At 43.3% G+C, this 13,243-nt stretch overlaps 1 protein-coding gene across 1 annotated transcript in view; it reads right to left on the bottom strand.

Moving 5' to 3' along the window:
- Positions 1 to 13,243, bottom strand: part of SMC5 (structural maintenance of chromosomes 5) — a 699,122-nt gene that overhangs the window by 364,422 nt on the left and 321,457 nt on the right. Inside the window, exons 13-15 of the mRNA XM_078675750.1 lie at positions 10,794 to 10,926; positions 4,136 to 4,309; positions 2,947 to 3,116 (exon numbers count right to left, since the gene is read on the bottom strand). Coding sequence (XP_078531876.1) covers positions 2,947 to 3,116; positions 4,136 to 4,309; positions 10,794 to 10,926 — 477 coding nt within the window. The remainder of the gene's footprint in view (positions 1 to 2,946; positions 3,117 to 4,135; positions 4,310 to 10,793; positions 10,927 to 13,243) is intronic.

Raw genomic sequence — 13,243 nt, 5'->3', positions numbered from 1 at the left:
AAGACGTCAGATGAGAAGCTTTCAATGGCGAACCAATAGGTCAAAAGTTAGTGGTCTGGAGTCCTCAGTAACATGATTCAGTGTTAGAAAACTTTCCGCTGTGCGATCCAGTTTCTTTTATTCCTTAAACTATCGCCACAAAGATCAGGGTATTCAGACGATCATGGATATCTGAAGTACGAAGGCTGAACTCGCCACAGTTGGGGGTTATCACCTCACTACAGGCAAAAGATAGGCTCAACTCATTCGTAAATTAGGCAGGGACGCGGGGAATCTTGTCAGCACCTCAAGGCTTACTCAGAGTGCACCTTCTAATTCTAAATGGAAAGAGATGGACAGAGGGGATTCCACTGACATTTATTAGAAGCTGATACAGTCTTTTGCCACATTCTCTTCATTTAAGCATTAATTTGCCTGGATCTAGGATTTGCAGGGATTAAATATAAGAGTTTGGTTTATAATCTACATTCCTAGTACCAATTGGGATTAACCCCTAAGGATATGCTGCCGCGGATATAAATGATGCATTAACTTAAAGTGTGGGTAGGCAGTTCCGTAGGGTTGAGGGATCCGTACACAATGATGGAAGAAATTTGTTTTATGAAATTTGTTTTATGAATATGTATGGGATGACAAAAAAAATCATAACTGGTACAGCACAAGAGGACATTTTTGACAATTAATTTCAGTATTGTTTTATGTTATTAAAATACAATTACATGTGAAAAGACATGGAACATGGTTCCACTTAATATGATTTACAAACTAAACATCTGTAGGAACTTAGGCACTGGATCAATCATTTTCAATCTGGTGGCTTACTCACGGCTTAGAATATGGTTCTTGCAATATGTGCTAAAACTCTTAAAAAAAAACAAACAAAAAAAGTGTGGGATGGACCTCAAATCTAGCACACACACATATTGTTTGTATGTCAGGCTTTACCTCCTGGGAGAATTTCTAATAGTCTTTTTTATTTCGCTACAGCTGCACACACCTGTTCAAGTAATGCTGAACTCACCAATATCTGTCACAGAATATAAAGATTTATAAAAAAAAAAAAGTTTCAACTTTGCAAAAGCATGTATTATGTCACATTTATGTTAGGATTTGGCATTTTTAAGTTGAGAGACTAAAGATTTTCGTATAGATTTATGTAAAATATTTTTTAAATAGACAAAAATAAATCCACAACCACAGGCTGCCTTGGGTGTACAAGCCTGGTTCTATAAGAAATAATCAAGTATCTGAGGAGGTGGGGTGTGAGTAAATAAAAACAGGCAGCTTAATAGGAATGAATCAAGTACTTAGCCCAGTGCTGGTGTTTATGACTTATAAAATTATAGTTCTGGGACGCTGAAGTTGGGTGATATAAGTTGCAGTGGTGAGAGTTTACCAACGTATAGGGCAAGACTTTGAAGATGGGGTACTTGAGGGGTCAATAAAATACAACCAGGGGCAGACTCATAAGTGCCACAGTGTGAATTATTTAAAGAAATCTTATGCAACAGAAGTAGCCTGAGGTTTCCAAACTTAATTATCAGTTCCCTCATGTTTGGCATCAGAGAAACTAATCTAAGTTGTGTTGAAACAAGATAACATTCACAATAATATTACATTTGCTGCCTTACGGAGTGTGAACCATTTAACCCCTTCGACGCTCATGACGAGCTCAGCTCGTCATGAGGTACGCCTGTCGTACGCTCATGACGAGCTGAGCTCGTCATGTAACGCGGTTTTTAAAAAAACTCAGCGTACGGCGGAAAAATGCGCCGCACGCATGAGGTTTAACTCTACCATTGTGAGATGGTAAATAAGAAGATGAATCTTTAATTGAAACCTGGGCGTAGATATTTTATTGGACTTTTCATGAAATAATTAAACTTCTCCTAGATTCAACAAGCTGAGAAGATTGCTCTGCCAAAACTGTAAGGGAGCATTGTTGATCAGGACATAGTCATATGCCTGGCATCCGACCCAATGATGAGACAAATTACCAGTTGTTGTGAAAATAAGCAATGGATGGTTCCCTAGACCTCGAAAAAGCTCGCCAGAATTGCCATAACTTGGAAAACCAGTTTTATAATGGCTAAGTACCTAGGAGAGATGGGTCTTCTACTTTGCTTGTGTACTGGTATCTAGACTTGACGGGAGATGATATGAAGCAATTTGTTTGTTTTGATTCTCAGGATGATTCCATAATAGCTTAGGCTGCATGGCTTCTTTAGTTAGTCTATGTGAGCATGGTGGATAAGTTGGTCCATTGTTTGAATATCTGGAATACTGTAAGAGCTAAGGAGAATTATATCTTCTGTAAACTACGACTAGCTGGGCAAAGAATCTGAATAAAATCCAACATCTGGTTTGACAACCAGATTACACAGACTTGCCAGTCAAAGTTACAAGAACATTGTTCACACTGCATCTATGATAGTGTGAGGTTCTTCTTGATTAGGTGAGTTCCTCTCATAATATTAAAATGTAAGTGGCAAATTGTAGGCCCAGAAGAGATTATTTCACGATTAACAGAGAAAATACACAGAAGTGTTCAGTACCTGAATGCACATGCAACAATGGCAGGCTTATGAATCGGTTAAAACTCCTTTTCAGGAAGGCAGCAGCATGCAACATGCAACATTTACAATCCTTAAAGTCAGCTTTCAATTTAAAACCAAAACCTTTAAAAAAAACTCGGCTATGAGGACAGGTTAGAAGAGGGTACAATCAACCGTATTTTCTTTTTCATGGGATTCATGCAAATTAATTATGTTACTGTCAAGACAAATCTTTGAATCTATGTACTGTCAAAGAAAGATACATTGCCTACAAATAGGTCTATCTATCTATCTATCTATCTATCTATCTATCTATCTATCTATCTATCTATCTATCTGTTTGGACGAATGTCATCATAAAGATTTTTTAATTTTTAGATTAAATATTCACCTGTCTTGTTTGGTGCTGATCTTTTGCTCCAGTTGTCGCTTTTTTGCTTTTAGGTCATAAAGCTCCTTCTTCCGTTGTCTCAATTCATTATCTTTGCGATCCAATTGCTTCTGTCTTTCTGTCAAGGTGGTAACCGAAGAATCCAGCTGAAGTATCTTTTTATTTATATCCTGAAACATGAAAAGAAACACGTATAACGGTCTTGTCTGAAAATAAAGTGGTGGCGTACCATGCCCCTCTTAAATCTGTAGGTAGGAGGTCAACTCATTAAAGCAGCTATACCAAACCCACGATAAAATACGCTGGGCTTCACTATAGTAAGCAGAAGGACTTTACTTCACTAAAAGGACACATAGATAAGCCTTCAACTTTAAAAATCGATCTGTAGATTAATTTAATACGTGAACCTCACCTCTACGAATCTTGACAATTATCTCACAGAGGGGACGGGGGCACTACAGGAACATTCATATATATCGTTATATAAATAAGGGACTGCATGCTGCATGTCATATGGCTCTAATATGATGGATTCACCCAACCCAATTCCCATCACTGTGTGAGGGTCCTGAGCATAAAAAAGCATGTGATCCCATCTTGCAGGGGTCATGGTCGGAGGTTACAGAAGGCATGCACATTTTGATTGTCTACCTACACAAAATACAAAGTACTAAAGTGACCCTGTATATAATTCCAAGTGGAAATCTGCAAAGAAAGGGTGCTTAATATTATTCAATTAAACAACAGCACAAAAACGGTTTGCAAAGATGTGAAGGAACATACTGCACATAGAGTGCTGTTGACAGAAAGAAGCCACACCGGGAAAGAGGGAGAGAGAGGGGGAGAATGAGAGGGGGAAAGGGAAAAGTCTGTGTGTGAAAGAGACTAATACACAACTCAGTCAGGTAGTGGCGATTATAGAAAAGATCTAATATGCAAATAAAATAGAGGAATATATGTGGTGCTTGAAGGAGACTAGTGTCATTCCTATGAGTTAAAAACTGAATGACACGGAGAATCCAAATTAACTCTTTACAGACAAAGCATTCTTGACCAAAGCAATCTACAGCTATAGAATCAGGTGAACATACAGATATGTTAATAACAAAAAACAAAAAAAAAAGCTAATCTAGAGAAGAAGCAATGCTGAGGAACTTTAGATTTCCTCACTGTAAAGCACACTGCCTACCTTGAGCTGGTCTTCAAGTAACCTTCTTTCATCTGCATCCACAGTGACGGTAAGAAACTGTGCTGTTCTTAGTGACGTATTACTGGAAATAGTCTTGTTTGAATATGCAGAAACTTTGACCGTATATCTTTCTTGTGCTGTGTAGATTTGACGAAGCTTGGTTTCACGTATTACCTAGATGGAAATACAATATCATGTGGTGAAAATGGCAACAAATGGCAAGACAAGTAGCACTTTTCCTTACATGTATTACTAGGACCATAAAAAACGTTTGCTACAATTTCACTGCCATATTTACGTTAAATAGTATGGTACTATAAGATTACCTTCAGAGTGCAATAGAGTAAAACATAAAGCACTCTAAGTACGTTTGGTTCCGAATGTGTGTCACAATGTGCTCCGATGCACTCACTGTTTAAAGAGATTGATGCCAAGCAAGGGAAGGTCCAGACAACGTAATCCATTTACCCTACTCAAAAACACTTCATATAGCCCTTAGAAAGAGACTCAGATTCTAGATTGGTCATGGCTGCCACTCACCTTGCTGCCATTTTTATTTCACTCCTGGCCACTAAAGTGAGATAAAATGCACACTTAATATTTGCACTTTGCACACTGCACCCATGCCAAGAGAAAAATTGAAAGCACATTTAACCACCCTGAGCTCTCCTCAAAGCTCTAGAAGTCTCCAATAAGGAGGAAGGTTTCTCTAAAGAAAACCCTATGTGAGATTGTCCCCAATGGTAAGAGTGAGGCTGTTACCATATAGATGTGAGATTATATAAAGGTAGCTGGGCGACTGTTTTGGTAAACTAGACTGACCAAACAGGCACATTACCAATATAAAGAACTCTACGCTCTCCTTCTGCCTTGCGATACGTGCAAGTATTTCTGATTGTTAGAAACACCCACGCAGTCTAAGCGTAGTAAGTTGGCAGATAACTACCAAGGTTTTCATTGCCTTCAATTACCTTCCTACAGTGACGTAAAGTCCCTAAGGTCTGACTTCATCTTATGTAAGTCACGACTCCATCTTTGTGTATGGAGGCCGCCATCTTCGTTACACTTAGAACATGGATATCACCATATTACCTGATTTATGCAGAATCATTGTCATGTCTGCCTTTAGACCCAGATGTTGTCAGCCCTTTTCTTTCTAGGAACTGTGATATTGTCAAGTTCTTCCATTAATGACAGATACACTATCTAATGCTAAATTCGTCTGAGTCAAATGTCTACTCCTCACCATGTCGATGCTTAATAATAACACAATCAGACATAACCAAATCCTTTTGCCTTATATGTTCATAAGGAAACGTCTGGGATGCATACCTTGAAGCACATAATCTATGTCAGACATTTCTAAACTTTTCTCAGAAATTATTTTTTTCTGATAAGGTTTAGGATATAAGGACTGCCACTTTGCCCCTTGTCAGGAGAGGTCCTTTGCCCAGATTATCACCCGAGATTCTGCCAGAGATGGTCTCAACTGTTGCAAGCAAACTTCACAGATGCTACATCTCGTCTGGAGTTGATAAAGCCAACTCCTGGAGGAAGACCGTCTGGCTGCTACTGCAGTGAGTGCTGGCCTACGTGGAAAGGGGCGACCACCTTAGACAAGAAGGATGCTCAAGTCCAAAGGACCAGCTTGTCAGGAAAGAAAGACACATATGGAGACGGAGAAGACACCTGCAGTTCACTAACACTCTGGCATATGCAATTGCCAATAGAAAGGCAGTCCTGATAGCGCAAAGCCTAAGAGGGCATTTATAAAGCGGCTCAAAGGGAGCACACATTAGAAAAGTTAGAACCAAATTAAGGCCCCATTGAGGCATAACGAAGGGAAAAGAAGGAAACATGCTGCAGACCTTTAAGAAACCTATTTACAATAGGGGACTTGAAGAGGGGAGGCTGATCTGGCAGCCGCAGGAAAGCGAGATGGTGGATAAATAACCAGTCAACGTGCCCAATTCAGAGCCCTGCTGGGCAAGGGTAAGGATAAATAAAAAGGACTTGGGAAAGAGGAGCAGATACAGGATCAACCTGCTGGGCTGCACACCATGCCACAAACTTGCTCCAATGGCCGGCGTATACCATCTTGGTGGAGGGACGGCAAACTGCAAAATTAACATTACAGACTATGGGGAAGGGTTAAGGTCGAAAGCTGTAGACTGTCTCTCCTTAACCTCCACACATGAAGGTGGAGCGTTGACAGGTTCTAATGAAGGACACTACCTTGCTGCTGCGACAGAAGATCCTCCTGAAGAGGCAGCCTGACCAGAGGACTGATGAACATGCTCAAGAGCTCGGGATAGCTGATTCTCGAAGACCAAGCCAAAATCACAAGGATGACTTGATCCCAGTCGTTACTGACCTTTTCGAGAACCCTGGTCAGGAGTGGTATGGGCAGAAAGGCATACTGAAGACCGAAACACAACTTGAGACAAGAAAAGCGTCTCCAAGCAAGAGCTGCCTTGGAAACTCCAGCGTGCAGTACTGTTGACACTGCGCTTTCTCAACGGTGGTGAAGAAATCTAACCAAGGCTCTCCTCACTGATGAAAGAGGCCTTGCACCACCGCCAGAGGGGAGACGATATTCATGATCCCCCCAGGCATCTTCAGATGAGTTTGTCTGCTCTTACATTCAGAGAGCCCACCAGGTGTTGAACCACCAGGGAAATGGCCTGAAGTTCCAGCCATGTCTAGAGAAGCAGAGCCTCTTGACAAAGTATCAACGACTTCACCCCACTCAGTTTGTTGCAGTAACACATAGCAGTGGTGTAGTCTGTTAACAAAGGCACTAGCCTTCCCTTGATGAAGAATAGGAAGGCTTTTAATGCTAGTCAGATCCCTCGGAGCTCCAGCAAGTTGATCTGGAGTCCTTAATCCACCAGAGACCAGTGTCTTCAAATCTCCACCTCTCCCAGATGGCTATCCTAGCCCAGGAGAGAGGAGTCTGTCACTACTGTCAGACCTGGTTGGCGAAGGGAGAGGGGCCTGACCCCAAACGCGGTTCTTCAGCCACCATTGCAGGTCTTTAGTAGTGCCTTCCGAGATCTGGGCCATGTCGAACAGATTCCCCTGAGGCTGCGCCGACTGGACCTTCAGGTCCTACTGCAGCACCCGCATATGCCATCGGGCATGCATCACAAGAAGGATGCAGGAGGCCATGAGGCCCAGCAGCCTTAGATTCAGTCTCACTGAAATCCAAGATAGAGGATGAAACATCTGTAACATAGCCTCAATATCCTTGACTAGCTGCTCGTAAGGATAACCCAGAAACTGCACTGCATCCAGAGCAGCTCCTAAGAAAGGGAACATCTGGAAAGGGATCAGGTGTGACTTTGGCAGGTTGATAGGGAACCCCAGCGAGTGCAGGAGGTCCACCGTAGTCTGGAGGTGGGAGACGACCACCTGGGGCAAGCCCGTCTTCAATTGTCAGTCTTTGAGATAGGAAAAACTGGAAACCTTGATCTCCGCATATGAGCTACAACCACAGCCATCACCTTGGTAAACACCCGAAGAGCCCTGGCAAGGAAAAAAAGGGAGCATGTCAAACTGAACGTTCTTGTGGCCCACTGTTAACTGCATGTCATGCAAGTTCAGAACTCCCAGGTCCAGGGCCAGACAGAACTTGAGTGAGCATGAGCATTTTGAATTTCTTCTTTTTCAGGAAGAAATTAAGAGACCGCAGGTCTAGGTTAGTACAAAGGCTTCTATCCTTCTTGGGCACCAGAAAGTAGCGGGAATAACAACCATGACCAACTTCTGATGCCGGCACCCTCTCTATGGCTCTCTAGGCGAAGAGAGCCACCACTTCCTGGCGGAGTAATGAGAGGTGATCCTACATGTACCTGTTGTAAGTGGGTGGTATGGGTGGAGGGGCAAATGGGAGGAAGTAGCCCCTTTGGAAAATATGGAGAACCGAGCTACCTAATCAACGGGGTCTGTGGATACTGTGTCCTCAGCCATGCAGGGGCTGAGAAGCTTGCATGCCGTGGGGGCTGGGGGGCAGAGGCAAGCTGTGGCCACAAAATAAGCGTAAGAAGGGCAGGGGTTGGCAAGGGGCCACAGAAGGGCCCAAGGACCTGGTGAGTCTGCATTGTCTCAGATGAGACAGAAGCCATCGAAGGACATGTCCATGAGCAAGGCTTGGACATCCCCCAAAAAGCTAGTTGTTCTCAACCAGGAGTAGCGCTTAGGGGCACCAACGATTAAACCACTCTGCCTAGCGAGTTGGTCAGAACAAGGCCTTGGCGGAGTTCTAAAAAACTCTGCCGCGCTATACAGAGTTCCGCAAGCGGTAGAGTGGGCTTGGTCATGCCTGTTCATGTTGATTTTCAGTGCCGGGTGTTTGTCCTGCACTGCAAAGTCAATGCAAACTGCACTATTCGTAACACAAGAGGGCGCTGCCTCTTTTCTCAATGAGAACTGAAGGTTTCTCGACATGGGTGGTCACGACCACCCACGTTGAGAAATCCCCCCGGAGCGTGACTTTTTCACGCTAGCCAACTTGACATTGGCGGGCATAAGCAAGGAAAAATCTCGCCGGGAGGTGGATTTTCTATGCTAGCGCTCGCCAACTTGAAGGTGGCAATCACGGGGGAGAAAAAAAAAAAAGTTTTTGGGAAATCCGTGTGTTCCGCCGCGGAGTGCGGAAAACTTCGCAAACTCCACGACCGGAGTTCATTGCCCAGGCTTAGTCGTATTCAGTCCACAACGTATGGTGAACTTACCTGCATCCCTCCCATCAGCCATAGCCTGGGAGCATATGGCCTGGCCCTCTTCCGAGTGAATGGGAGTATCGGCCCTAATGGCATGCGGTATTCACCAACAGAAGTGCCAGACTGGCGGAAAGAAAACATCTTCTTTCGCAAGGTATCCAGCCTCTTGGGATTCACTATCAGGTGGAGTGGTCGGGAATGCACAGGGATTTACTTTGGAAGTGGAGTCTTGGACCATGAACCTGTCCGGGGTGGGGTGCTGGGTAAGGAAACTGGGGTCTCCCGGGGCGTGTCGATGGCGGCAGGCTATTGTCCTACTCCCCAGAGGCCCTGTGATCCATGAGGGATTCATTAAATGGGAGAAGCGGTTCAGATGGGGTCACTCCCGGGTGAAGCACCTCTTTCAATACATCGTCTTGACAACCACAGAGGGCAGCTGAAGGCCCAGGATTGGCGATCCTTCTCACCACCACAGCAAATGAGGCTCCCTCCTCCGTTGCCACCGTAGGAGGAGAGACCAAGTCAGTTTCTGGAAAGGTGTCCAGTCCAGTGGCACCAGCCAGATCGTCACATCAGGTGTCCTCAGTGACATCTCGGGGCTGATTTTCCTCAGAGTCCAGTGGCCTCTCCCGTTCATCCCCAAGTCCCAGTCCATAGGAATAGGGCACAGTTTAGGATGCTTCTCAGCGCTGGAGTCGTAAAACACCCAGCCGGCTCTGTGTCCGAGTCCAGGATGAGAATGGGAACAGTGGTGGCTGGACTGGAACAGTCCAGATCCGTACATGTATCCAAGGGGCCCGACTGGCGCCGGTGGCGAACCTGCCGGCAGAAGACCTGGTTCGAGGCCGTGCCAGCTAGGGCATGCCACCCAAATCTGAGGTGTATGGCTTCATACAGCTCACAGAATTTGGCGGGGATGGCTCTGGCTCCAGGAAACTCCGGGAGGCATGGAGATGGCCCTGGCTCAGGCTCAACCGCAGATCATCCCTCGTCTCTTCGGATGACTTCGACAGGTGGGGCGAAATCGAAACATCTGACTTTTATGTACTTTTTGCGATTGTTGGACTTACTCGAATGCCCGGACGAGTTAAGAGTGCGAAGCCGAGAGCTTGAGTGACTTAGGAACTGATCCCGGGACCTTCCTTTTGACTGGGAAGAAGACCGTGGTGGTGGCTCAAGTAACGTGGCAAGTAGCCTGCTGGACCATGCCCCGAAGGCCTTGGTGGTGCATTGCATGACAATCAACGCAGGTCTTGCCTCGTGCTCATGCTCGTAGCACCAGAGGCAGATGAGGTGTGGGTCTGTCACCGACATTTGCTGATGTCTGGAGCCACAGGGCTTAAAGCCAACTTTCCTCGCTAATATCCCTGCTGCACCAGGAGACAATGTCTCATAAACATTTGTCAAAAGGGTTGAAAAAATGTCAGTCAAAAAGTGACTGGGATACCTCTTCTTCGGACCCGCACTGACTGGCGTGGAAAGAAAAAATTGACATCAGCATGCTGGGATGGCGCCCATATAGGCACGTCACTTCTGGCACAGACGACACCACGCAGAGCAGAAAGATGACATCTACCGGTGCGCAGGGTTACCGCTCACAAAAAAATTCCAGATCCAGTCTGATGCCTGGGGATAATTCTATGGTAAGGATTCTGCGGCTAGAAGTTTCAGATATAAAAACAAATTCAATTATTGGACGCAAACAAATACAGCTAAAAAAGTATGAGTTGTTTCTGTATTATTCCCAGGAAATTAATTTTACTTCCCACTTTTTAACATAGGGAGAAAAGTCTCAAAATTTTCAAAAACCTATGTAAAGCCTTTTCCATTACTGCAGAAAACACATTCAGGATGGTAACTGCTTCACAGTTTTGGAATGTACCATTTCATTCTTCCACTGGCAATGAACATATTCGGCGTTGAAAATGTCTTACCGTTTCTATCATAGATCGTGTCTTTTCAGTTCCCACAGGGACTTCATGAACATGGTACTGAAAACAGAGATAACTCATCACAGGCTGTGGTGCATCAAATAATTCTCTTAAATAAGAGAAAAATCCATAATGTCTGTGTCGAAGAAAAAGGGAAGCAGTTACATGATATAGCCTGTATTGCAGGTTAAACACATTTAATTAGAACAAAGAATACAAGTATGAACTGAAATGCGTTGAAGGCAAATATTCATCTTAACATTGCTACCAGGCAGGAATACTGTTTGGGAGGGTAATAAGTCACTGGATGCGATAATCATACAACAGTTGTGACTGCACAACAAGAATAAATGACATTGGCTGTACTTGCGCCTTCTGTTCAAAAGCATTTTTACTGGTTGCACAGCCAAAGCCAGAACATACAATGTATCCAAGAAGACTGTTATGAAAAATGTTCAAGGAAATAAACAAATACCAGAAATAAGTTGAGCAAAGATACATTTTATGGCTAATGCTCAAGTTCCAATGCAGATTCTTCATACTTGGAAAGATAAGCCAAGCAGAAAAAAAGAAGGCGTATATAGTAAAAAGTATATAGTTGGAAGCAAATATGTTATTGAGCGAGGTTCTTAGGTATAAGCTTAGGCTTTATTGGCTGGTGAAAGTATGTAATGATGAAAGAGTAGAAGCTGGGTTGCTAATAGCGGGCAGCTTAAAAACAGTCAAGAACGGGAGCTTCTTTGAGAAAATCGACTTCACTTTCAGTAGCTTTTCACACAGTAGAATTAACTTCACTGGGTGTTAAGGAAGCTAAGAACATGTTGCTAGTCACATCAAGATGGCTGGTTTGATTACTCAAAACATTTTTGGTCTCCTCAGAAGACAAAGTACAACTGCTTGTCCGTCTTAAATTTGGCTGCCCTAGGCAGAAAATGACTATGACCTTGAATAGGGTTGAGCCAGCCGGCCCTCTTCTCCAGGGGAGTAGGCAAGAGGAGATAGGTAGCAAGAACAGTTCTAAGAATGCCTTTGTGAGGCACCGTAGAGGTTGTACATGGGGTTTAAAAATAAACGTTTTAAAAACTCTTTATTGGTATTGTAGAATGTCCGGCCTTAGGGGTACCAACCTTTTAGCTGCTGACTCACAATACACAACAGTAGTTGAACCAGAAACTTTTCATGAAGTAAATAATATAAACAGCAGGAATAGAAATCACTATAGACCTCTTGATTTAATTCAAAAGCTTATGATTGCAAAAAAGAGTGCTCATTGCTGGTGATCACATAGTGATTATTATTAAAGGGAAACACTTATGTATAAGGTTGCAAGTGACTGTAGTGGGACAATAAATACTAATGAGAAACAAACTAAGGGAAAATAACAAAGCCTAAGGCCTAAGCATTATGGGCCATATGCATGAACACCTTTTCCCATAGACACAGAATGGGCAAAACCCTTTGATGCATCTGGCCCTATGTCCCTAGTCTAGATGCGGTATTGTTGACTTTGTTTCAGACCTTGGGGTAATTTCAGAGTCCTCATTAGAATGTGATGAATACATAGCACCTGTGCTAGAGCTTTTAACACCACGACCTCGTGTCTTCCAGGTTAGTAGGAATTAATCAAAAGTGCCCATCAACAAGCACAAATCTGTACCATCGCAATGTTGCTTGAGCAGCATGGGACCAAGGAAAGGCCTCCCAGAATTTCAGAGTAGTAGCAGACAGCTAGACCTGATTGTAGCAGGGACATTTGACAGTGTGACTGTCACTGATGGTAAAGATCTGAAATAGAAGCTTTACCTGTAAGAGATATAACAGTAACCGCTGCATTCCTGAGCAGAATCATCTGACAGATGGGTTACCAAAGTTTGATGGAGAAGTGCTGCAGTTGTTGGAGGCTGAAACTACTGAGGCAGTGTTTTTGCAAAGAACTTGCAAACATTTGATGTTTTCGCCTAATTCTTTGCAGGAAATTTTCAAGTATTAGAAATAATTTGGCACCATCAAATACAATGCAGAGGCTTTAGTGTCATCAATAGCGAATCCAGTGACATTGTTGAACACTAATTTTAAGCTGCTTGTGAAAATAATGGCAGGGGGCTTATGATGACTGTAGACCTTTGGGGTAGACTAAATTGGGAGGAAGATTAATGCTACTGAAATAAATGTTATACCAAACATATTGTATGTGTTACAGGCACTTCCAACCTTCTTCTGGGTGTCAAGCCTCATGAAGATATACAGGAAGTTGAAGGACTTATTTATTTATTTATAAAGTTTTATATAGCGCGAACTTGATCCCGAAGGATATCAGAGCGCTTTACAATAAGAGGGAAAGGTAACAAATCCAAACATGGGGAATATAATAGGTGTTACTCTTCATTCAGTCATCCAGTGACCACACAAGAGATAAAATAAATCATACACAACAAAATACATAGTATACAAGA

The sequence above is a fragment of the Lissotriton helveticus genome, chromosome 2_1 (genome assembly GCF_964261635.1).
Source record: "Lissotriton helveticus chromosome 2_1, aLisHel1.1, whole genome shotgun sequence".
NCBI lineage: Eukaryota > Metazoa > Chordata > Amphibia > Caudata > Salamandridae > Lissotriton > Lissotriton helveticus.
The sequence above is the reverse complement of the archived record's forward strand: the minus strand, read 5'-3'. Positions and strand labels throughout refer to the sequence as shown.